General features: G+C 38.8%; 1 protein-coding gene across 1 annotated transcript; it reads right to left on the bottom strand.

Moving 5' to 3' along the window:
• Nucleotides 1-2,518: 2,518 nt before the first annotated feature.
• LOC110886398 (mitogen-activated protein kinase kinase 5) lies at nucleotides 2,519-3,936 on the bottom strand. Its single transcript, XM_022134183.2, has one exon. The coding sequence runs from the start codon at nucleotides 3,719-3,721 to the stop codon at nucleotides 2,657-2,659; it is 1,065 nt and encodes a 354-aa protein (XP_021989875.1). The 5' UTR covers nucleotides 3,722-3,936; the 3' UTR covers nucleotides 2,519-2,656.
• Between the last annotated feature and the right edge of the window lie 22,433 nt (nucleotides 3,937-26,369).

Below are 26,369 nucleotides of genomic sequence, written 5' to 3'. Positions count from 1 at the left end.
GGGGTGGATAAAAAAAATTGTTTATGAAATTCATTTATATCAATCAATATTACAATAAAATTTGTTAGCTTAAAATATATCCAAACAAACAACATACACGTTTTGCCAAAATCAATCAACTCTTCTTGATAAGTAGATCAAGATTTCCCTATTTGATTTGCCAAAGTGACACAATAGTGATCATGTTCTTATGTCGATGTTGCTTGTTAGGACCGCACAAATTCCTCCCTATCTCCATGGACACCGATGAATTTCTCCTCCTACCATCGACAATGAACTCCCACACCAGCCACAAATAGCTAAGAATGCCACTGTTGTGAGTTCTCTTTAAGGTAAAGGGGACACCCACAATGGTGCAGGAAGGTGACGACACAAGGCCCAAACCCTCCAAGGGTTCAAATCTTTTTAATTTTGTATATAATTTACGCTGTATAAAATAGAATATATATGCACTGAATCGAGAGATAACATAAATGAGCCCTTGTACTAGTGGTTACGGGTTCTAATCCTAGTGTTTCCAAATTTTTTATCTTAGCTTATTTTTTTGTTAATAACATTTAATGCTTAATTTTGTCAACTGAATCTTTCCCTTTAATTAATAAATTATTTCCTAAACTTAGCTAAAAATAAGTATTTAAATTATATCCACATAAATTTTAGTGATTGATGAGTTATATGAAATCGAGATTTTCGAATAGGACCCAATTTTTTTATCTCGCACAGGGCCAAAATTTTTCTTATGATTTTCGGAGACGACCCTGCCCAAAACTACCCGATGAACCCAATTCAACCAACCAATCATCGAGTGACATTTCATTGCAACCTATAAGTACCCGAATGACCCTATTCAATTGCGATGGTGTTCCCAATTTACCCGATAAACACGTAACCAAATTCCAAACCCTTTCCAACTACGGTTGTCCAAAAAGCTCGTGCCTCAGAGCTTGCTCGAATTTAGCTCCGAAAAAGTTCGCTCGATGTGGCTCAGTTTGAAAGTGAGCCGGGCCGGCTCGGTTAGAAAGTGAGTCTAGCTTGGCTCGGCTCGGCTCGTAACAAGCCTGATTGGCTCGGTTTGGCTCACATACCAGCCTGGCTCGGCTTTGCTCGGATTATTTTACTTTTAATATATATTAATTTTATATACATTATAATATATCACAAAAACTTATTATTATTTACATGTGATTAGGAGTGTAATTTGATATCTATACCACATTTAAAGGTTGATTATCATGCTAATGAACTTATATTGTATTTCGTTGAAATTAAGAACAAATTTTGTGTTGTTAAACTTGTATTAGGTTAAGCTTATTTTGGATATATTGTTTTTAATTATTGAATAATATTTTAGACTATTGAATTTTGAGAGCCATGAATTAAATTTTCTTTTCAAAATCGAGTCAAACCAAGCTGAGTCGAACCAGGTCGGTTTAAAACCAAGCCGAGCCCGAGCTTAGATTTCTAGCTCGGTTTCAAATCCAAACCAGCTCGATTTATAATCGACCCGGGCCCGAGTTTTGTCCTAACTCAGCTCGATTCGGCTCGTGAACTCCGTATTTCCAACATTCTTCTATAGGTTCTCAAACCAAAATCTTTTCCCGAATACCCAATCTGAATGGTTTAGTACAGTGCTCCAAATTTACCAATTTACCCAATCAAGATTCCCAAATACATGCTTTTTCCTAAACTATTTATATATGTAAGAAGTCTATTTATATAAAATGAAGCATGTTTTGATATATAAGCTATGATTATGATGAGTCAAAAATGACAAAATAAAGCATCGAGTTGCTTTTTATTATATCATTATTGGGTGCTTCAAAAAGATTGGATGTGAAAGATGCAAAGTAACATCTTTCTCACCCATCGATTACACCACCAACACACACATAGTCACATACACTATGTATATCTAAATCCTTATTCCTTCCTACCATATCAATCATAAAGCAACCAAAACTCGAGTCTAACAATAATTAGGGCTAGAAATGAATCAAACGTTCGGCGAACAGTTCGTGAATACGGAAAGTTCGTTTGTATTCGTTCTTTTATTAAAAAAATTCGTTTAGTTAAATGAACAAACATGAACATAATCCACGTTCGTTCATTTATGTTTGTGAATGTTTGATAAGGTGTTTGTTTGTGTTCGATACTTCATTAGTGTTTTTAGTTTTATATTTTATTTAAATACTTCAAAATTCTGACAAATAAAATATTTGATAGGTGTCAGTGTATTATTTATCTGTTCGTGAACGTTTGTTTGTTTCATGAAAGCTAATTTGTACACATTTTTGTTCAAGGTTCGTTTTTGTTCATTGCCTAAAATTAACAAACAAGCACAAACAAACACAAATAAGTTCATTTACTTAACAAACGAACACAAACACAAAATGTTGTTCTATAAGTGTTCATGAACATTTCGTGAAAACATTTATTTCTTAACAAGCGAACACGATGTATTCGTTCGATTTGTTTGCATCACCAATTATAATGTTAATCTTCCAATATTCAACTCAAATTGCACCAAAACACAGATTTCCATTTAAACAAAACCCTAAACAGGTTATGATTCGAATTCATTAGCAACAAAGATATTTGTTTCTCTATTTCTTCTTTCTAAGATTCAAAAGTACAATAACAAGTAGAAAAAAAAGGATCATGAAGATGAATTAAAACGTGGAGGAGGAGGAAGTAACTGATGAGTAGGATGCACCTGATTATTATTATTATTACTCACAAACGGATGCTGTAACAGTTTCGCCGCCGTCCACCGCCGTGCCGGATCTCGTTGCAAACAACGCGAAACAAAATCTCGAAACTCCGGCGACGCCGTCGCCGGAGCTTCCGGCGGTTTCGCCATACAAATCGCACACATAAGACTCGCCCAATCACCTTGCCTACCAACAGCAAACGGAAACCGCCCTAAATAAAACTCCAAAATGCTCACACCAAAACTCCAAATATCTCCGGCGAAACCGTCGTATATTCCGTGATTCAGATCTGTATTTATCCTTTCAGGACTCATGTACGCAATCGTACCTACAGAACTGTTACACGGATCCATCGTTTGCGCTAATATTCTCGAAACACCGAAATCGGCGATTTTCACTTGTTTTTTTGAATTAATTAACAGATTTGACGGTTTAATATCACGGTGAACGATTTTCCGGCGATGAAGGTAATAGATACCGGAGAGTATCTGTCGAGTTAGATCTGACAACGAAGTTTCGTCCGTGATGTGTGTACCTTCTAGAGAACCTTCATCCATGTATTCCAGCAGCACCTGGATCTCACCGGCGTGATCGAACATATCGTGACATTTAACGACGTTGAGGTTATCAACGTCACGGAGGATCTCGATTTCGCGGCAGATCTGACGGCGTACGGCGTCTTCGTGGTTGCCGTAGATGACTTTTAAGGCGAATAACCGGCCGGTAGGGATGTGGAGGACTTTGTAGACGGTACCGCCGCTGCCTCTGCCGATTCGGTTAATCCGATCGAGTTCCGATAGGTTGAATTGTTGTTGTTTAGGGTTTGAGATGAGTTTGGCGTTAGTTGAGGTGGAAAGGGGGGCGGAGGACGGTGGGAGAGGTAGAGGAACGGCGAGATGAGGTTCGCGGTGAGGTAGTGGTAGGGTTAGTTCAGGACGACGGCGTTGGCGGTTGTTGGTGGTGGTACGGTTAGTGGCGGTGGTGGTTGATGGTGGATGGAACGGTTTCATGATCGGGGAAACCCTAATTGAGTGTTTGTGTGTGTGTGTGTGTGTGTTGAGGTGTGGATGTATAGAGGAAATTGGGGATTTTTATTATTATTGTTAGGAGGTTGAAAGGGGATTGGAAATTGACTTCATCGACGACGTATCAGTCAGAGAGAGAAGGTGCTGAGAAAATAGGAGGAAGAAGATGAACAAGCGGTCCGTATTTGTATTGCTACTTGTATGTACGGTTGTTGAGCTCGGTACCAATCCCTAAAAATGGGTTGGGGGTAAAATCGGTAAATACTGGTAACAAAAACGGGGAAAATTAGTACCGAATATGTTTGGGTTCGATAAATTCAGTACCAGTACCATTTACACATCCCTATTTGTAAATAGTCCTATGGAATTATATATATAAAAATTTTAAAAGTCGTTACATATTATTTTTAATGACATAATGTTTTTCTAATATTCGTATAAGAAAACTCGAAGACATTGAAAATTTATTATGTCATAGGTCATCGGCTTGATCGATGTCATTTTGGACATAAACTTACATGACGGATTTATAAATTTTCTTTTAGATATAGATCATAAGTTGTGGTTACTTCGGGCATATACTTATCGTGACGGATTTATAAACTTTTGTTTTAGACACTGATCAATGGCTTTTTTTCTTTTTTCAAAGTTAGATAGTCACAATCGCTTAGTCGATTTCAATCCGCCTTTAACTTCGATTGTGATCAACATTACATTAGGCTATACCGCTATACTGACCTTCACAAAGTGAAAAATCGATAAACAGTTGTAATGATCAATATATGACTACATGGGCCACGATATAAAGTAATACACACTTAGACAAATCGACAAATGGTTAGAATACTAAGACACACGTGGACAACAACAGCGGAAGTGGTGAGTGTGAAGTCAGTGATATCAGCCACATCAATAAATTTATAAGCAAAAGAAAGGTGTTGAAACAATATTGTTGACGGATGGGATAATGGTTTCTCAAAAGTTGAATGGCGTTCTACATAGTTACATCGCAAGGTTGTTTGGGCTATTAAATTCTAGAGTTATCATAATGGGTAACACGTAACACCTGCTTTCATACACATTAAATCTTTTCTGATTACTACCACATAAATGACGAGATTTTAAAGATATATTGCCGAAACACAACACCATGTCACGTAGAAAATGCATTTAAGAGTGTGTTAACGGGATATAGAAAATGATATGCAAGGAAAGTATATACACGACACCTATGTTACATATGTCACATACTTAAGAGTATTTTTTACGACATGACTGTCGCGATATATCACATTCCAAAAAATAACTAGTTTTCGTGATTTTCTCTTACTATAACAAAATTTATTTAGGCTTTAGCCGCAAGAGTCCGATAATAGTAATACTAACCCTAAAGTTGATTAATTATATTTATACCTTCTAGTCTTACCCTTAACCATCTCTTAATGAATTTACACCAACACAATAAATAAATAAAAAGTATGTTTTATTAGTTAAAAACAAGGAATAATGGATTTTAATAATCCCGTCTCTTAGTCATGGCCGACAACGGTCCCAACTTAAAAAATAACCGATGATGGTTGGTCTTATCTTTTCACATGTTGTAAACAAATGGACCTTTACTAACATAAAAGGAAAAGGGGACAAAAAGAAATTAAGGTTCTGTTAGTAAAGATCCATTGGTTTACAGTATCTGAAAATGTGGGATCACCACTGTTTATTTTTAAAATTAAGACCGTTACCTTCCAACGACTAATAGTTAGAATTATTAAAATCCATTATTCCTAAAAACAAAATATTCTTAAGAATTACGTATGGAATTCAGATTGTTACCCTATGTTTTACTTGTTGTATAGTGCACCGACGACATTTTTAAAACGATCTTGACATTGTAAGCCCACAGTGGCCACCATAGGCATAGGGTGGTCCATCTTTAATCCTTTTCAGATTTTTTTGTGCTTTCTTTTTCAATGATCAATCGTCTATATTTTATATTTTTGGGTTAAAAAATCTCCTAGTATTCAACCAAATTTGTTAATATTTTATATTTTTGGGTTAAAAAATATCCTAGTATTCAACCAAATTTGTTAAAGGTGTGTGATGGTGGTTCCCATATGATCGTAACAAAGAAGTTATGACATGTATGTCTTTGTTTAAACTTTAAATAAATCCATTTTTGTTTACCTAAATATAGAAGTAGAATATTTAGTTGGAGTATTGACACAATAAATAAATAGAAGTGTGGATTAGTGAAGAATTTTCTTTGAAAAATGGTTAATTATGTTAATTAAAAATTAATAAAAATTAACTAATCTAATTAGTTGGATTAGATTAGATTAGTTAATGTTGGATTGTGTTGGTAATTGGTGTGTGAGAACTAAATAATTTAGCAGCCGAGTGAGAGTTACCCCTGAACCAATCTTCTCCAATTCCTAACTTCATTTTATAATCTTCATAACATAGAATAAGTGGCAAGTGTGAAAAATGTTACATTTTTCCAAGTGTTTGACTGCTTCACATAGATATAATAAAATGCTTTGTCAACAACCATGTTTAAGAGTCTTATGATATTAAGCACATGGCCTCTTATATATGTATTGAATTGGAATCATTTATATAACTGGCCTGATTAAGTACTTTAAAAGCGCTTCTTTAAGTCATCCGATTATGAGGCTGACCGGTTGAATCGACGAAAGGAATCAAGGATTGGAGTAGATTTTTGAAGTTTATTATTATTTTTCTTCTTTTTTTCTTTGAGATCTCATTCACTAGTCCACACTCCATGTTATTTTTTATTTCACATTTTATTTTGTTAACATTATAGATGCACACCATAGAATTAGTAGCTTCATATTTTATTTATAAAACTAATTATCTATATTAATTAGAAGTCCTCATGAACAATAGGCATTTTTAATCTATTTTAGAGGGTGTTTAGTGTTGTGTTTTCAAAATAGATTATGCGTTTTCAAAATAGATTTTGCGTTTTCAAAACTGCGTTTTGAAAAAGCATGTAGGTACATGCTTCTCCAAAACTGCGTTTTGGAGGCAGATAATCACTTTTTCATCTAAATACTTTTTTAGATTATTTATGTTTTACAAACGGAATAATCAAATAATCACTTCAAAACGTAATCCCAAACACCCTCTTATTACTATTAGTTTGTTATTATTAGGTTTAGGTTCCGGTTAAAAGGACATTTTTCGTGAGAAGTGTGAGAAGGCATAGGAATTGATATGTAGACATCATGTTTTGAACTTAGGCATGGTGTTTTGGGTTGTTTTGGCAAGAAAAACACCAAACATAACAATTTAAGACACAATACAATGACCTATAGGCTTAAAACTTAAAACACCATACCAAGAACGTTAAGTAGTGTTTTTAAGTGTTAAGTAGTGTGTTTTAAATTTCATGCCTATAATACATTGCATTGTGTTTTAAATTGTTATGTTTGGTGTTTTTCTTGCCAAAACAACCCAAAACATCATGCCTAAGTGTAACACCCCGTATTTTCGAATGTCAAAGTCAAAGTCAAAGTCCAAGTCAAGTCCAACTTCTCTGACTATAGTTATTCTACTTTAGGTGTGCATTTTCGTTAGTTGTATTATGTGGAGTAAGTGTTATTAGTCAAAGGAAATCGAAGTAACCGAATGTTTATCAACGCGAAACGCTAAACGACTGTGAATAGTAGCAAGTAACAATGCGATAAAGTCAATCAATCAATAATCAAGCTAATCGAATCATCATCAAACTCGAAACTCGAATTGTCCAAACTTTGGTATCATTATACGTGTGTGTGTGCCTTATGTGTTACTTGTGCGTGTTTACTTTATGTTATGTGTGGTGCTCAATCGAATCGAAACTCGAACTCAATCGAAATCGAATCATGATAATTGGTGGAGAAGAGACAGTGCAAGATGTAGATGCTTGTATGTAGATATAGTGGTTGGGATTAAAAGTAATTTGAACAGGAAATTCTATCGTATTCATATCGCCGTCAATCGAAATCGAAATATCAGAAATCGTCGCGCCAAACGCTCGAAACAGGCTGTTAATCGATCAGGCTCCTAGCCGATCGAACAGCCTAGCCGATCGGACGGATTGTCCGATCGAGCAGGCTATCCGATCGGGATGCCTGGCCGATCAACCAGCCCTTTCCTCTTTGGGAAGCCTATAAATAGCCCTGTCATTGTCATTCTTTCCACTTGTGGAAACTCTCTGACCGACCAGCTCGTGCACCCCTTCTTTTCTCAGATTTCTCTCGATTCCGGTAAGATTTCATCCTAAATCTTGTACTTTCTTGATCAATACACACTCCTACACATTTCTATCTTTCAAATATTAACTTTTGACCGTGAAATCATCAAGATCCAAGCATTCAAGGATGATGTCATCATGGTGTTCTTAAAGAACTTCATGTTTTGGCCTCAATCCACCAAGAATAGCTTAGATCTAACCGATTTCCATATAAACAAACAAAGATCCATCCTAGATCTAAACATTTACACGATGTAAAGGATTGAAAAGATGAATTTTCCAACTTTCTTTCAACTCTTTTACACTCAATGCCTTCAAACCGGTAGAAACGGAGCTTGAGCCAACTCACAAATCATTCTAAGTGTTGTGTGGTTCAAGATTCGGATTCTATCTACGAGGTTCACCGATTTCGGGTTAAACTATAAACTCCGTTCCGAACCGTTCACCGGCCGGACTTGGGTGATTCCTGTCCGAGCAGGGGAAACAAGTAAGAACGAAGGTTCCATGGTCCAACTCGTTGTCAAAATACTTCGATATAACGTCAAACCATCAGAACAGCCAAGTGTTAGACGAACAGGCCGACCAGGTCAGGATGCTAACCGATCGGACAGGTTGTTCGAATGAACAGCCCAGCCGATCGGACATGTCAGCCGATCGACCGGGCCAGCCGATCGGCTAGCACATGGCCCCACACTTTGACAATTTCAAAGTCTAGTATTGAATGAAGTGTTGTTCGATCAAACTACGGTTTGGGTTGAATTACTCTTCGGATCATGAGATACTATGCTTCAACACTTAATCGATTTCCAACTCGTTCGACGTATTGGAGTGCCACCCAATCGAACATGCTGTCCGATCAGGTGACATCCTGCTGAGGACTTATTACTGAAGTACCTTGTAGGATCGTTTTCTGACCTCATGAGTCGTTCAGAGAAGTTCGTATCCGAATTAAGAGGCGGAAACTAATAATTCGGTGCAATTGACGCTGTATACACTTTAATATTGCTGTTGTATTAATTTCTTCCAAGTTTACACGATCAGACAGCACTTCGGCAGAGTACCGGAACAATACACCTCTTCCCCTATCTATTTTGGATCGCTCAACACACCTATATATAGAGTTTCTGGACCGCTCATACGACATGCCGTATGAGCGACCCTACATGATGACATATAAGCGATCCAGTACATGACCAAATAAGCGACCCTAACCTAAAGTTGACACAAAAGCGACCCTAGGTTATGTACATATGAGCGATCCATATACAATAACAATATTCTAGGATTCCGTGTCATTTCCGATCTTCTTAATCTTCATGACCTGATGAAAGACGTAGTCAGCAGACGTAGGTACACTAACAAACTCCCCCTCGGATGTTGACGGAGTCTTCATCAATGTTTTCATAGATCATTCCAGTCTGCATTTGCACATGTCTATCTACTGTCTTCATCAGTCGACAAACTGCTTTTTGAAATATCTGTCATTTCAAGAATCCTTGTTCTCTATCTTCATCATCATCAAACTCTTCTCTTTTGAATGTTGACTAGGTGTCTTCAGACTCCCCCTCTCACATAGCTGGGATCGTAGTCTGGAATTCAAACTTTCACTGTTTCTGAGATTGTTAACAGGCTCCAATCAGGTTCAAGATCAATACCCGGCTCCATTCTTTCTCAGGATCAATACCTGGCTCAAGTCCTGCACAATCTCTACCCAACCATAAGTTTCTACAAAGATTAAACTTTTCAACAATTTAGAAACTATGTTGAACAAATACAATAATAATTTTGCATTCAAGAATATTACCGGTTCTTATCAAAACAACTTTACCATCTACACATAAACATTCCCCAAACCAGTTCATCAAGTTTAGCACTTTAAACTTTGAAAATCAGCATCTCAACACCAGTTGTCGAAAATCTTTTTGATTTTTCAAAATTTATGCAAAAACACACTGAAAATCTTTTTTGGATTTTTAAATGCAGAAATGAAATATTTACAAACAATATTTTTGTGAGTTTGTGCAAGAGGATCATATCAATTTTGAAGCATATCACAAACACCGTTAAGCTTGATTACATATTAAGTTTTAAACAATTTACCTAGATTGTCAGTATGTTTGTCCACTTAAATTTTCACACAGATTTCAATTGATTCGAGATACGATATTAATGTTTTAAAGACTTAAACTTAATTGTGTATCACTCCACTTGAATATACTCCCGTATCCAGATCCCAAATATTCAGTCTTACAGGTGAGTATACCACAGATGATATCTGTAAAGGGGTTATGTGCGAGGGCCGTGAGAGCTCAGGTCGATACTTCCGTATACGCAGAGAGATGACGGCTTCGACTTTTGGTGGGTCCCCTTTAGAGGATCTTTTGTTACAACAGCAAAGATTACCAATTTTATTGTTTAATCAGATTGCTGAGGGCGGCGCTTATATTTCAAAGCTTTTTGCAGAAAGTATTATTCGGGGACTAGGTCAGTATTTCCATACAGCAGAAGTCCCGGAATAATACCCCAGATATCACTGAGCATAAAGACCTAGTATCTCAGAATACGGGACCTTTCAAACAAGATTTCGGGGGTTACCCATATATCCAAGAATAGTTACCCACGAATCAAGCAAGTTTGATTTAGGTTTATATCTCGTTTCAATCTACTAAATGTGCGAAAATCTACTGACACATCTGCAGTAAGATTGTTTATCACATTTTGACTTTACAATTCTTTAGCGTGCTGTGATAGTTCACTGATGTACTATCATTTCCTCTTTTATGCAACAAAAACTCATTTGTGAGTTTGTCATGTTTTTGGCTTTTTCAAATTTTCTGATATTTTTGGATTTTCTAAAATACTTACTCCCCCTAAAATTCAAATACATCTAATGAAAAATTGAAAACAAACTATACAAAACATGACAACTGATATCAAAACACCTCAATTCTCCATCCGTTTGGCTTAAACAATCAGAACTCCCCCTCACAACAAACTATTTTCCCATAATGATTTCAAAACACTTAAGTTTGTTTTAATCAGAATGGTTTTTCCGGAAAATAAGTTTAGTTGTTTTTACGACTTGTAAAATGGGGCAAAATCATCACATTATTTACCAATTTCATGAATGATAATTAAATCAAGTCCAACTTAATGACCTTGATTTAACCACTTGAAAGATCAACTGGTTCTCATTCTGAACCATTTATAACAAACACAAACATACAACCACTTGTAAGTTTAGCAATTCAAGCTCTTCAAACCTGTTTTTCAACCAATTACCATCTTTTGGTTGAATTCTCAAGGTGCCGATTCCTACTCCTCGCTTACAAACCTGGGAGTTCCGGCAAGTCCTGCAACTTTACAAACAAACTTAGAAAGATGTCGATTCATGATCCACAATACCATCTTGGGATCTCCGGCAAGTCAGGTTTTCATTCTTGGAAAAATATATCCACCCAAGCCTGACCTTCCTTGGGTGTAACCTCACCGTTTTCATTGTTTCTTTCAACCGACCTGTAAACTCATCCTTTGGAAGCATAAAAATCTTGAATGCTTTGGGCCTTACCACTGACCATTTTTCCAAAGATGCGTTTTACATTTCCATTGAAAGTTTTTTCAACATCAATTTTCTTCTTGTCCGAATAAAACTGATTTGATATTTCAACTTTTCCAATTTTAGATTTGTAATTTTTAGCACTTAGTGGCGGAAAATTCACATCGTCCACTTTTGAAACTTTCTTTTCAATCTTTTTCTCAACACGTGGCTCCTCTGATTTTATGGAATCAGAATCATCACCAGACTTTTTACCTGAACCTTTTACAACCCATTTCTGATTTGTAGCATTGTCTATTCCTTTGGAAGCACTCTTTGAACATTCTCCCTTTTCATAAGTTGAATTCTCAAAGCCTGTGAACTTCCGGGTTGACAGTTCAGTTTTCTCAACAACTTTTTCTTTCATTTTTCTTGAGACTTTTTGTTTTGGTCGAAATGTCTTTGGACAATCTTTCGCAACATGACCCACAGCTTTACACTGAAAACAAGATCTCTTTTCAACCTTCTTCGGGTCTTCCTTCTTCTTCATGTCCTCTTGCTTCTTAGCAAGGAATTCTTGATTTGTCTAATTTCTGAAAGATTTTTCTTTTTCAGTTTCCGAAGTTTTCCCTGAAACAAACATATTTTTTGGTTTATATATTTTCTCATTTTTATAATTTTTCGGTGGAATAAAATCAAGACCTTTCTTTTTGAAATTACGATTATGGTATGATTTCTTTTGGAAACTATAACCACAATTGTAACCCATTTTCTTGTTAATTCTTTGTTGATCTCTTGAAGTGTATTGTTTAGGTTTTCCATTAAGATTAAAATCTTTTATTTCAGAAATATTAATTTCTGTGATTTTGAAAACCTTTTGAATCATTTCAATTCTGACACTTCTTATTGGAAAACTTTCATCTGAATATAATTTGTCAGAACCTTTCAAAGTATATGCCACTTTGACTAATTCATCATTCAAATTAGATTTCGAAAGTAAAAATTCTTTATCATAAACCCGTTTGTCCTTTTTGACTGTTTGCTTTGACGCACTGGACCCAGACTTTGACTCGGGTTTAGACTTTGGTTTTGATTCCTCATTGTCATCTGTGTCTAACACCTGATCGACCATACTTTTTATTAACTTTGACTCATGATCGGTGTCTGATGACGTATATGTGACATCAATACTTTCTGGTAAGTTATTCGATCACCCAGACTCCCATTTCAAATTGATAGCTTGATTGACTCTTTCCGAATATGGATTTCGAGGTGAATATCCATTTTCGACTGGGGCGGACATCTATTGTAGGATACACTCGGTTTCTTACCAGAAGTCTTCAATTTTTCTTCATCTTTTGTCACGGATTTTTCTTCTTCAAATATCTTCACTTCTTCAAATGTCTTCAAATCTTTCACCACTGGATAAATCCTGTCAACAACAAAAGTAGAACATGAGTAACTGTCTAATAATTTCTTAACTTTCTCAGTTTCTATCTTTTGTGTTGCCAACTCAAGCTCGAGATCTGCACATTTCTTAATGTTATAGTTCGCCGTATCAAGCTGTCTTAGGTAAGCTATCTTCAATGTATTCATAGCTTCAGCTTGTTCACCATCAGAATCTGTATATTTGTTGATTTCTCTGTTCATAGTATCATACGATTCTTTCAACTTGTGAATGTTGTGCAGCAATTCATTGTTCTGCTTGATCAGCGAATCACAGTTCATACACTTTTCTTGGACCATGATCGGTTCAGCATCCACTTTAACCTCAAATTTAGGAACCTCTTTGACCGTCTTGCTTGAATTTAAAAATCGAGCTCTTCTCAATTTCTCAGCTTTTGCTTCTTCCTTCAATCTCTCTTCCTCTTCAGCCTCCTCCTCGAGCTTTCTTCGTCTCTCTTCTGCAGCTTCCATGACTTTCCTGCACCTTTCTGCACATTTCAAATCATAAGCATTAGCAAAGAAAGCATGAGAAGTATTTTTGGCCACAAAGTCTTGATCTGGACAAAAATCATCCCAAGTAAATCCTTCAGCCAACTTCTCGTCATTTTGTTCAGCTACACACACTTTGCTTTCTTTCGGAAGATATTTTTCCCAAGTAAAATTATCATATTTTCCCTGACTAACAACACAAGCCTTTTTATCAACCACATCTCTTCCATGAGCTGTTTGTGCCTGATGCTGCTGTGCTGGTTGTGTGATTTGATGATAGATGGCCTTCTTGTGATAATCATTGTTTCCGAAAGGATTCTGGGCACCGGTAGCTTCACGGTTTTTGCATTCCCTCTTGAAATGCCCCTTCTCCCTGCAACGAAAACATGTAACTTTAGATTTGTCAAAACCTAAAGCTGAAACGTTTGCATCACGAAAATCATCACGGCCAGTAATTTGTTTGAACTTTTCAGCGCGTCTCATCACACTCGCCATACACCATTTAATACCCATCAATTCCATTTCTTCAGCATCAATCTGATCGTAATCCTCTTTCGTAAGCATTGGATTTCCGATCTTTCCTGCAACAAAACAACTATAAGATTCTAAAATCATTCCTAACAAAGACATTTGATTTTTAGCAATATCTTCAGTGTAGTCTTGATCATTTTCAAGGCTTAACACAATGTTACACTGAAGTTTTCTACCATTCTTTGTTACAGAAATGTTAGGATCGAAAGTTGAAAATCTTGTGCTGTTGCTTGATCCTTGAGATGTCTTCTTTTCAACAGAATCTTTAACACTGTAAGCAGTTTCGATCTTAGGAGAGAACTTTGTTGAGTCAGTAACACCATGCTTGTAATATAAATTGATATCCTGCTCTCCATCGTAATTCTTCATCCTAGCGATCTTTCTCTGCTCCATCTCTTGGGCTTCTAAATGTTTGATAAAATCTCCCAAGGTCATAGCTCTGAAATCTTTTCTGTTAGACTTTAGCATCATCAGAAAAGTTCCCCATGTTTCGTGTGGAAGAGCATCTGCAAGTTTTTCAATTAATTCATCAGTATTTTTCTTAACACCTAACTTTGTCATATTTCTCACCAAATTACAGTATCGATCAATAATTTGTTTGGTGGTTTCATTTTTCAATCCCCGAAACAAATCAAATTCCTTTTTCATGAGAGACATTTTGTTCCTTAACATGTCATCACTTCCCGTAAACTTTGCTTCCAACTCTGTCCAAATAGAATATGCAGTTCCGTTATGTTGAAGCAAGATCAGAATATCTTCTTTTATCGCCTGCTGAAGTAGACTGACCATCAATTTCTCATCTCGATATTTTTTTTTTTGTGCAGTATCCATCTCTCTAAGTGTTAGTGGAGCAGCATTCTCAACATTGTCTTTTGTGGGTTTAGTATATGGTACTTCAGTATGTTCCCACGCATCAAGATGATAAGCTTCAACCCAATTTCCGAATCGTTCTGACCACACGTTGTAATCATCAATATCCATGAGTTTCGGTGGTTTCTGAGACGTTCCGGTTACATTTTCAATCAAAGCACTTTGGGTAATCGAGGCCGGAGTAGCAAAAGCATTATAAAATTCCGTATCCATCGTTCAAATTGTTCACAAATTCTCAACAATTCCAAATCTTATACAACTGTCCAAAAGAGCGAACTCAGTGAATCTGACCAAATACGCGATCCAACAGTTTACCAGATAAACGGACCAAATAGCTAATCCCTATGAGCGATCCGATCAAGTTACCAAATAAGCGGTCCAAACTAATCCAGATGAGCGGTCCAGACAATATCCGTTCGAGCGGTTCAGACACAATCCGTTCGAGCGGTTCACAAGATTTGTTCGAGCGGTTCACAATTTGTCTGTTCGAGCGGTTCAACCTTTTAATTTTGAAGCGGTCCAAGTACAGTGTCTGAATGAGCGATTCAAAGACTAAACTTTCGAGCGATCCCACTTAAAATTGATCTTATGAGCGGTTCAAACATGCAATTTTGAGCGGTTCAAAGGCTTACGTCACCTAATGAGCGATCCTGAAATAACAAATCACCTAAAATCTCTGTTTCTACTTCGATTTTAGTTCTGAAAACTTCCAGGATTTGTTAATTCATGTTTCCGAGTGCATTGTGTGATTTTGAGCTTGTTTTACCGTGAAAAATTTTGAAACAAATGAAGAAAGAGTAGAAAAACAGAAGAATAGCAGCTACAATGGCAAGAACTCCTCCTCCTGAGCTCTGATACCACTTGTAGGATCGTTTTCTGACCTCACGAGTCGTTCAGAGAAGTTCGTATCCGAATTAAGAGGCGGAAACTAATAATTCGGTGCAATTGACGCTGTATACACTTTAATATTGCTGTTGTATTGATTTCTTCCAAGTTTACACGATCAGACAGCACTTCGGCAGAGTACCGAAACAATACACCTCTTCCCCTATCTATTTTGGATCGCTCAACACACCTATATATAGAGTTTCTGGACCGCTCATACGACATGCCGTATGAGCGACCCTACATGATGACATATAAGCGATCCAGTACATGACCAAATAAGCGACCCTAACCTAAAGTTGACACAAAAGCGACCCTAGGTTATGTACATATGAGCGATCCATATACAATAACACTATTCTAGGATTCCGTGTCATTTCCGATCTTCTTAATCTTCATGACCTGATGAAAGACGTAGTCAGCAGACGTAGGTGCACTAACATACCTAACCGATCGGTTAAGCCGGCCGATCGAACGACCCGTTCGATCGATCGACCTGAAAGGTAAGGACACTTCCATGTTCTCAAATACTACAACGAAAACTTCAAAAGGTCAAGCCATCACACACAAACACATCCTACTCAGAGGAAGAAACAATCCACTCGAACAGCCCAACCGATCGAGCCTACCGGCCGACCGAACAGGCTGTCCGAACAGACTGTCAAACCGAACTAACAACCCGTCCGATCGAACCTACCGTTCGATCGACCAGGCTGTTCGACCCAACAGCACTTGTAATCGTTTTACGCGTTACTCATTGTTATGCTATCGAACTATTCAGGCTAACCCTACTCTCAAGCGCTCCCTTCAATCCATCAATCGTTGTGAGTATACTCGATCCCTTTTTTGCTTTTAGCACTTTTGGGTGTTACATACGTTGCTTATCTAAAATCACAACGGAACACACTACTCAATTACTTTAAACGCTAACCGTTCTGCATGTATTACGTGACTAAATGAATGCTTGTTGTTATGTTTACACGTGGAATGCTGTCTACCTGCCTTAACGACGATAGTACTATAGTTTGGACTCAGCACCCGTTTACACGGGGGTTATTAAGGACAATTACTTGCATTGATTACGGTGGCAATCATGTATTGCGAACTGCCTCGGGCAGTCAACCCACAGTCATTGGTATCGATAGTTCCATGTCGATAATTAACATGCTTCGTTTTCCTCTGAGTACGTGCTGGTTATGCGTAAACTATTTCGAACTCTATATGCTATTATCAAACTTGTATGCTCACCTTTACATTTTATGTATTGACTTTATTTTAACGTATGTGACAGACAATTAGGATGCTTATCTGCTAGGAAGGCGAGCTTAGAATAAGCGTCTAGAGCATAGTTGTCTGTAGATCTTGCAGATCGAGCCTCTAGAAGCATTTGAATAATATTTATATTTGAATCTGAGTTGTCGAAACAGAACATTTGACTAGTTGTTATATGTAATAATTTGTTTACTATTTGGGATACGGTATGGGACGTATTATTTAAACTGAATGGTAATAATAGTTGTTGTGGAAACTTCTGGACAATCTGTTTCGCTCAGTGCCATGCCCCGATGATTCCGCCATCGGTTGGGGTGTGACACTAAGTCCAAAACATGATGCATACATGTCGATTCCTATGTCTTCTCACACTTCTCACGAAAAATAATAATTATCTTTTTTATCATGTACTATGTATATTGTACGCTTTTAACCCGTTTAACTTTTTAATAATTTTATTTTTCTCGGATTACTTGCGTTCTTTTCTCTTAAAATAAACTAAACGAAGTTATGCTTGATTTTTTTCTCAACGTCTCTATATAATTTTTATTAAAAACGCGGATGTGTTTGAAATATAGTCTTTTTGGTATCGTGGGCCATATCAAGTGCCGGTGTCATAGCGGGTTCCATGACGAACGAAGCCGACACCGACTGAACCACGTCGATACTAGTATCAGTATTATTGGAACCAGTATCGGTATATACTTACAATAATGTACGCTTTTAGCCAATTTGTTTTTATTTAGTTTGATTTTCATCCGATATCTCGCGTCCAATATCTTTTTTTATAAAGTAGAATACTCAACTTTGTTTAAAAAAATCTCGCCACCAAAACGACATTGACATCGGTACGGCTATAGTTATTATTGGAACCGACACCGGTATTCGTTTTTTTATTAATTTTCATTGTAAAATGCATTCTTTTATATCATGCATTTAAACCGAGTGTTGGTACCATAACGATATCGTAACGAATCGAACCAAACTGACCGAATTCCCGCTGCATCGCGTGGGCAAATTCACCTAGTTATATATGATTAAACACTTAAGTTGCGTATTAGTTAGTTTGAAGAATGTCCCAAATCTCTTTTTGTTGAAGGGGTGTGTACATGTATGCGCAATTTTTTAAAATTATTTTTAGGTTTCTAAATCTAAAAACATGGTTTAACAAACAAAACACACATCTATTTATTCACATTATGAATAAGACCGTACGGTATGGGACTTGAAGGGGGGCGTGGAAAGCCCTTCCAAACCCTGAACACCGTCCCCTATTGTGGCTCGGAAATGGCGTGGACATAGGGCTTGAAGAAGAGGTTGGGCGTTGTTGAGACAACAAATAATAGACCAAAGATAGTAGCAAGGGTGGTTAGGCAGAAGGGTTAAAGGGTTTAACCTTGCCTAACGCAGGTCGTGGGGTCCCCCCATGTTTGCAAGACGTGGAAGGAGGTTCACTATTTTATATTTCTTGTTTGAAGATCCAATTCTGAAGTGTTGTTCAGAAATGGACTGAGGAACAAAAAGAATAAGTGTAATGTGAGTATAAGTGAGAGACACTTGCGTGAAGTAAGTGTACGATGTGAAGGACCAGAGTTTGAGGAAGCAAATCTGATCGGGAATGTCCTCGTTTGATGAATGAAGTGTCATTATATAGGAGAAGACATTTCTTAAAGAAGTACTCATTTGACTAGTGAACTAGCTTGCAGTGAGGGGCTTACCCTTTCGGGGGTTGAAGCCTTTTGACCCCTGGGTAATAGCATGTACTCTGTGGACCTGCATTGCTTTTACGGCTGTGGTTGGTGAGACTGTTTGGGGATGTGACTTGTTCACTGTTCCCATGTTACTTTACTCCATCTCCTCAGCTTTTTCAACCATTGAACCTTTTAACCTTTTGGGCGTTTACATACTTGGTCATTTTATTTGGTCTTGGTATACCCCCGTCATCAGCCTCCCAAGTCAGAGGTTTTTGGGAGTAGCTCAAAGACTTCTGACTTTTTTTAAGCATTTGTTTTATTCCCTGAAGGTTTTAAGGGTTCAATACTTGAAGGCTTGGAAGGTTGTCGACAGTTAATGTTTGAATTTTGAATATCTGACAAGTGATTTGATTGATGTGTAGCAGTTCGTAGAGTGGCGGTTTTGCAGGGTGCACTGTTTTACATTATTGCCCCTGTATTAACTTATTATCTTTTCATTTTCCCATTTGCTTTTTCATTATTCCAACAAGTTTTCTCTGCAACTCCTTCCCCTTTTCTTCTAGGTTAGTACCGGTTCCTTTAGTTTCATTACGTTTTTCATATATTTTTTTTTTGCAAAAAATGGGTGCCCTTAAGGATTTAGCAAAATCCTTTTCCCGATTAACCCAAGAGGAAGTAGAGTTGTTTTGTATGGAATATGGTATTGGAACTAAGTTTAAACCTACTGCCCCTGCGTGTGATGCTTCGATTGACAAATGTCCGGCTGGTTTCGTCGCTCTTTATTGTCGTTATTTCGAATTTTCAAACCTTCGTTATCCATTTTCCTTGTTTGTTTTGAACTTGTTGGAATATTACCGGGTTTCTTTCGGTCAGATTCATCCGAAGGGCATGGCTAGGGTTTTACATTTTGAGGTTTTGTGCCGTGCCCTCGGATATGATCCTTCATTATTGCTTTTTCGCCGTTTTTTCCGTTTGGCCAAAAATGGCGATTGGTTTACTTTTGAAGCATCCAAGGTTGATTCCGGCCTTATTTCATCTATGGTTACCACACTTGGGACTTGGAAGAATCGTTTTTTCTGGGTTTCCGATACTATTGTTCCATTTAAAATGGTGTGGCGACACCCGGATGCTGTTCTCAATGAACCGGAACCCCTTGCATCTGACTTGAATGATGCTTTTCTGAAAGCCATTCGTGAATGCCCTTCAAGGGTTCGTCCCTTTCCTGAGCATTTGCTAGTTTTATTAGGGGTTAGTAAGTTGTGGGAAAAAGCTAATCGGGATCCGGTTCTGATGAGAGATGGCACGGGTATGCATTTTCTTTTCCACCTTTCTTGTATTTTTCTTAATTTGTGTCTCATGTTCTGTCTGTTTGTTGCTTGCAGTTATGTCTGCCTTGGATTTCATTAAAAGTGATGACACTTCGGATGTGGTTTTTGGGGATGTTCCTGTTATCCCTGATGAGAATGTTGTGGTTAAGGGTGCTGAACAAAGGTTTGAAGGTACTGGGTATGTTGGTGTTTCGAATGTGAAGGGTTTTTCTAAACCTCTTGTCTCCAAGGCTTCGACCCGGCGATCTACTCGTCGTTTGAAAGGTGCTCCTCAATCCACCTCTACTGAACCGGTGGAGTTGAGTGATGATGTCGACGAGTCTGGGGATCAAGGTGTTGAAGCGGGTTCTGAAAAAGAGAAGAAGTTAGTGGTTCATGGCAAAAAGGCTTCGGCCAAGAAGGTTGCTGCTGCCCCTGTGCAGGGTTCTTCGAGCATGGATGTTGAAGGGTTGGATCCGGATTTGGTTTATGTGCCATGTTGGTCGGTGAAAGTTGATGACAGTTTTAAAGATGCTGCTGTTTGTGAAGTGGCATTGAGTCATATTGCTCCTCCTTCAGTTCACAAGACCATCTCCGAAATGGATGATGATGTGATGCTGTCTCGTATGATTCTTAGTACTTGCAATCTTGCTGCCATGCTTCCTCAGGGCGTTGCCCGTTTTCGTCAGAGGATGCAAGAGTATGAAGAGTTTTCCAAGAAGAAAGACAAGATGAAGTCTTCGATGGCAGCGATGAAGAAGGAGATAAGCAGCTTTGCTGAGAAGGAGGAAGCTTGGTCGAAGAGGGTTGAAGGCTTGTCAAAGCAGCATGAGATTGAGATGAGCGATTTTAAGAAGAGTTTTGAGGCTAACCGGTTGAAGCTAAAGGCGGACAGGGAGGCTTTATCTGTTGCTCAGAAAGCCTTTGATGAAGAGAAGGAGAGCCTGAAGGCTTCGGTTTCTCGTGCAACTAGTGATAACCAGTGGTTGATTGAGCAGGGCTTTCAACAGGTTGTCACCTACCTGCTTCATTCTGCCGAGTTTAACTCCGCTCTTGGTGATGTTTATACAAAGTTGCTTAATTTGGGAAAACACCAAGGTCTCATTGCTGGTTACAAGTTGCATGAAGCTGGGCATTCTCTGGAAAAGTTCCCCTTATTTCGTCCCGACGCTTCTGATGTTTTCAAAAGTTCAGTTGAACAGATGGAGAGGCTAACCTATCCTTATGTTCATCAGGTTTCCTCTTGCTTTGGTAAGCCTTTGTCTGTTTTACAGGATTTGAAACCGGAGGGTCTAAATGAAAAGGTTTGCACTGAGGTCTTGGGCTCACTTTCGAAGAAAAGATCTTATTCCGGAGATAGTGATGATACCCTCTTGAGTGTGCCGGATGCTTCGAAGGATGTTGGTTTAGAGACCTCAGCGGTTGGTGGTGATGGTGGTGCAAAGGCTAAGAAGTCCAAGAAAGCCAAGAAGGCCAAAGCTGAAGGTTCTGGTGTCTCCAAGCCTTCTGCCATCTGATGATTATTCGTAGCTTTCTTAGCAAAACAATTTATGGTTTGTAATGTTATTTTGAACAATATTAGGTTTCCAGGAACCCTTAAGGTTCCTGTTGGTGGTGTGTTGGGCCTGTATGGCCATTTGAACAGTAGTTTAACTTGCAAGTTACTAGAACTTGCTTAAACTTTTATTTGAAAGTCTTTCATGACTTTCTTTGCTATGGTATGATGGTTAATTATATTACTTGTGTTGTGTTTTTGTGTTTATGCCTGTTTTGCTGAGTTTGTTTGATTGGCTTTAACCCTTCAAGCCTTTTGGCTAACCGTAGGTGGGTTGAAGCCTTCAATGTTTTAAGCTGTTGTGTGGGCAGCTTGAAGCCTTGATAGCTTCTGGTTTGGTTTGTATGTTTTGTTGAGGGATTCTCTTTTGCTTATTTTTCCTTGGGCAATTGTCATTCTTTTTTAACTTTGTCTTTGTTGAGTTTACTTTGTCTTTATGTTTTTTACACCTTAAAGGGTTCAGTGCTGCAGACACTTAGCCTTGGTGTTTTTTAACAAGAAGACTTAGTATCTATCCTCTTTATTATTTCTTTGTGATTTACTCGACTTCGTAAGCCTGTTTGTTGGTTATATTTCTAAGGCTTAAGGAACGATTGGTGTAGGTTGTTCAGACCTGTCTATGAGACATTGTTGTTTTGGCTTAATAAGTCTCATGGAGTTGTATTGATTTAGGAACTCACCCCTTATATAGGTTCGTTCAACCCTTGAACCTATTGAGCGATGTGGCCTGGGAGCTCATCCCCTTACATGGCCCTTGCCATGGAGTTTTTTGCTAGGTTCTCAACCTGATCTTAGGATAGAAAGACAAGTTTGATAAAACAACTTCATTTATTCAAGCAATACTTTGCTTTTTACAAAAGGTTTTCATAGTGTTGTTCGAGGTACATTTTGATACAAACCAAACTTTTCTGTCTAAACATGGAATCTTCTCAGGGTTTTGCCGTTCCAATGCCTTGGAAGCCTTTTGCCTTCTGAATCTGCTAGCTTGTAGGATCCACCCTTGTGTACTTCGAGGATGGTGTATGGACCTTCCCATTTTGGGCCCAGCTTTCCTTGATTTTCCTTTTTGCTAGCTTCGTTGTTTCTGAGGACTAGGTCCCCTGGCCTGAATCGTTCATTCTTAACCTTCTTTTGTAGTAGGCTTCCATTTTCTGCTTATATTTGGCTTCTTGGATTGCGGCTTGATCTCGGGCTTCCTCTAGGAGTTCTAAATTCAACATGGTCTCTTTTTGGTTTGTTTCGGGATCCATGTTGACGATTCGTTGGGTTACAACTCCTATTTCAGCAGGGATTACGGCCTCGGATCCAAATACCAAGCTATAAGGTGTTTTCTTGTGGCTTGTTTTTTCGGTTGTTCTAATTGCCCATAGGACACTAGGCAATTCTTCGAGCCAATTGCTTTCATATCTTCCTAATCTTGTCTTGATGCCTTCCACTATGCTTCGATTTGCCCTTTCAACCTGGCCATTTGATTGCGGGTAGGCCACTGAGCTGAAGATCTGGTTGATCCTGTACTCTTTGCACCAAAGGCTGAAGGGCTTTTCAGCGAATTGCTTTCCATTGTCGGTGACAATCTCTCCTGGCAATCCATAGCGGCAGATGATGCTTTCCCAAACGAAGTCAATGACCTGCTTGCCTGTGATCTTTGCAAGGGGTTTAACCTCGGGCCATTTGGTGAAATAGTCTATTGCCACTAGCAAGAATTTCACTCCTCCTTTGCTTGGAGGGAATGGTCCAACAATGTCCATTCCCCACTTATGGAATGGCCATGCCGAGGTTATTGGGACAAGATCATGCTTGGGACTTTTTGGGATTGGAGCATGAATTTGACAAGCATCGCATTTCTTCAATTGCTCGGTGGTGTCACAATGCATCGAGGGCCAAAAATATCCGAGGTTCATGAGTTTTGCAACCACCGACCTTGCTCCAAAATGGGCTCCACATATGCCTTCGTGAATTTCCTTGATCAAATACTTACTTTGCTCGGGACCAACACATCTTAGCAAGGGGGCAAGGTAACCCTTTTTGTATAGGGTTTCTCCTTGCAACACATATTGTCTTGCTTTGATTTTAACCCTTTCAGCTTCTACTTGATCATTGGGTAGTTCACCATTTTGAAGGAATTTTTTGACGGGAGTCATCCAGTTTGGATCTTCTTCAGTGACTACATCTTGGACCTCCAATTCATCAATCGATGGAGCCTTCAACACTTCAACCAGCACCTTCTTGGTGGGGTGGGCAAAGGTGAGGGATGCTAGTTTACTTAAGGCATCAGCCTTTTTGTTTTGGGATCTTGGAATTTGTTTGATACTGCATGCTTGGAAGGTATTCATCAATTCCTTGGATTTTTCTTTGTATCTTCTCATATTGGGTTCTTTGGCAACATAGCTATCATTGACTTGGCTCGAGACTAGCAATGAGTCTGTGAACACTTCAAGCTTTTGGACTTTCATTTCTTTGGCCAGCCTTAAGCCGACGATCAGTGCCTCGTATTCAGCCTCATTATTGGTGGTCTGAAAATCAAAAACGAAGAGCATATGTGAATTCCAATCCTTCTGGGTTGATTAAAACTAACCCAGCCCCTGACCCTTCAACGCTTGAAGCCCCGTCGGTGAATAGCTTCCAGGCTTCAGGGTTGAAGGGTTCAGTGATGGTAGTGTTCACTTCGTCAATTGTTTGGTTTGGGACCTCCACAAGGAAGTCGGCCAAGACTTGGGCTTTAATAGCTTTTCGTGGGACATAGGTGATGTTGTGCTCACCTAGTTCCACTGCCCATTTTGCCAATCTTCCCGAATTTTCGGGTTTTTCAAGCACATTTTTGACAGGTTGGTCAGTGACCACTCGTATGGGATGTGCTTGGAAATACCTCCTAAGCCTTCTAGCTGTTTGAACTAGGGCTAGGGCGAGTTTTTCAAGGGGAGGATATTTGGTTTCAGCCAATTTTAAAGTTTTGCTGAAGAAGTAAACAGGTACCTGATCCGTGTTTCGTTCGATTGTGAGGACTGCACTTATAGCCTCTTCAGCAACTGATAGATAGACTGAAATCAGCTCTCCCGTTTCTGGGGCTATAATGTCTGGCAAGGAAGCCAGGTGTTGCTTCATCTGGTTGAAGGCTTCTTCAGCCTCATCGGTCCATTTGAAATCCATCTTATCAGAACAATTTTTAAGTGTTTTGTAGAAGGGTAGGGACCTTTCAGCCAGCTTGGAAGTGAAACGCTTCAGGGCAGCAAGTTTCCCGTTTAAGCTTTCAACCTCTTTTTTGGTTTTTGGTGGCTTGGCTTCGAGGACAGCTTTTACTTTGTTTGGGTTGGCCTTGATGCTTTGCTTTCCGACAATGTGACCCAAGAATTTTCCTTCTTCGAACCCAAATGAGCATTTTTCAGGGTTAAGTTTCATGTTAACCTTTCTGAGATTTTTGAAAGTTTCTTGGATGTCGTCAAGCATTTGATACTCCGTCTTGCTTTTTATTACCAAGTCATCAACATAGGCTTCCATGTTTTTACCAATTTGGCTTGCAAAAGCTTTGTCCACCAGATGTTGATAGGTTGCTCCGGCGTTCTTTAGTCCAAAGGGCATCTTCTTGTAACAGAAGATTCTCTTATCAGTGTGGAACGCCGTCTTTTCTTCGTCTTCCTCTTTCATGAGTATTTGATGATACCCCTTGTAAGCATCAAGAAAGCATTTGAAAGGGTAACCGGTGAGCGAGTCAACCTTAAGGTCAATTTCTGGTAGTGGATAGCAGTCCTTAGGACAAGCTTTGTTGAGATCTTTGAAGTCTATGCACATTCTCCAGGAGTTATCTGGTTTCTTGACCATAACCGGGTTTGCAACCCATGATTGGTACTTGACTTCTCGGAGAATATCAGCAGATACGAGCTTCTCAACCTCCTGAAAAGCAGCCAGGCTTCTTTCTGGTGCTAAGCTTCTTTTCTTTTGGACCACAGGTTTGACATCGGGTGGTATCCTCAACTCATGCTCAGCAATGCTTCGGGGGATTCCTGTCATATCTTCCGGACACCAAGCGAAGACGTCGCTGTAATGTGTCAACAACTTTTCCAAATAAGAGAGAGTTTCTTGTGAAAGGCTTGGGTTGACCCTTATTCTTTGTTCAGGGTACTTAGGATTTATGATAAGCCTTTGCTTGTCTTCTTCACTTCTGGGACTTTCGCCTTCAACCACATAGGCCTCTTGGGAGGGTTGAAGGGTTGCTACCCCCCTTTCGGTTGGGAATTTTACTGTGCCATGCCCAACGGATACTGCCATAAAGAAGGCACATTGCCCCGGCCTCCCTATGATCACATCATAGTTTGAAGGTATGTTGAGAACCACGAAGGTAAGTGGCTGGATCCTTTTCTTTTGACCTTCACTGAAGCAAACATCTAGTGTCAGTTGCCCTAAAGGCTTGAGGGGTATATCAGCAATGCCTTTTATGGAGGTTCCAGAGGGTTGGAGCCTTGAACGTTCTTCATTGCTCAAGCGGTTGAAAAATTTCTCGAACAATGATTTCAGTGGCTGCCCCAGTGTCTATGTATGCCCTATGTGTTTCCAACGTTCCAATGGTAGCTTCCACGACGAGAGGGCTTGAAAGAGGGCCTTTTTCTGTTGGGGGAAAGCAAACACATTGAAGCTCCCAAGCTTCCAATCGCTGCCTTTTATGAGGAACCTTTTCATCAGAGTTCACCATGTTGACTTCCTTTCCCTTTCCTTCAGCCATTTTGTCTCAAACCCCTTTTACCAAATGGGCAAGTTCTCCTGACTTAACGGCTTCTTCAATTCTTTTCTTGAGCTGGAAGC

This window comes from Helianthus annuus, chromosome 10 (assembly GCF_002127325.2).
Source record: "Helianthus annuus cultivar XRQ/B chromosome 10, HanXRQr2.0-SUNRISE, whole genome shotgun sequence".
Lineage (NCBI taxonomy): Eukaryota > Viridiplantae > Streptophyta > Magnoliopsida > Asterales > Asteraceae > Helianthus > Helianthus annuus.
The sequence above is the reverse complement of the archived record's forward strand: the minus strand, read 5'-3'. Positions and strand labels throughout refer to the sequence as shown.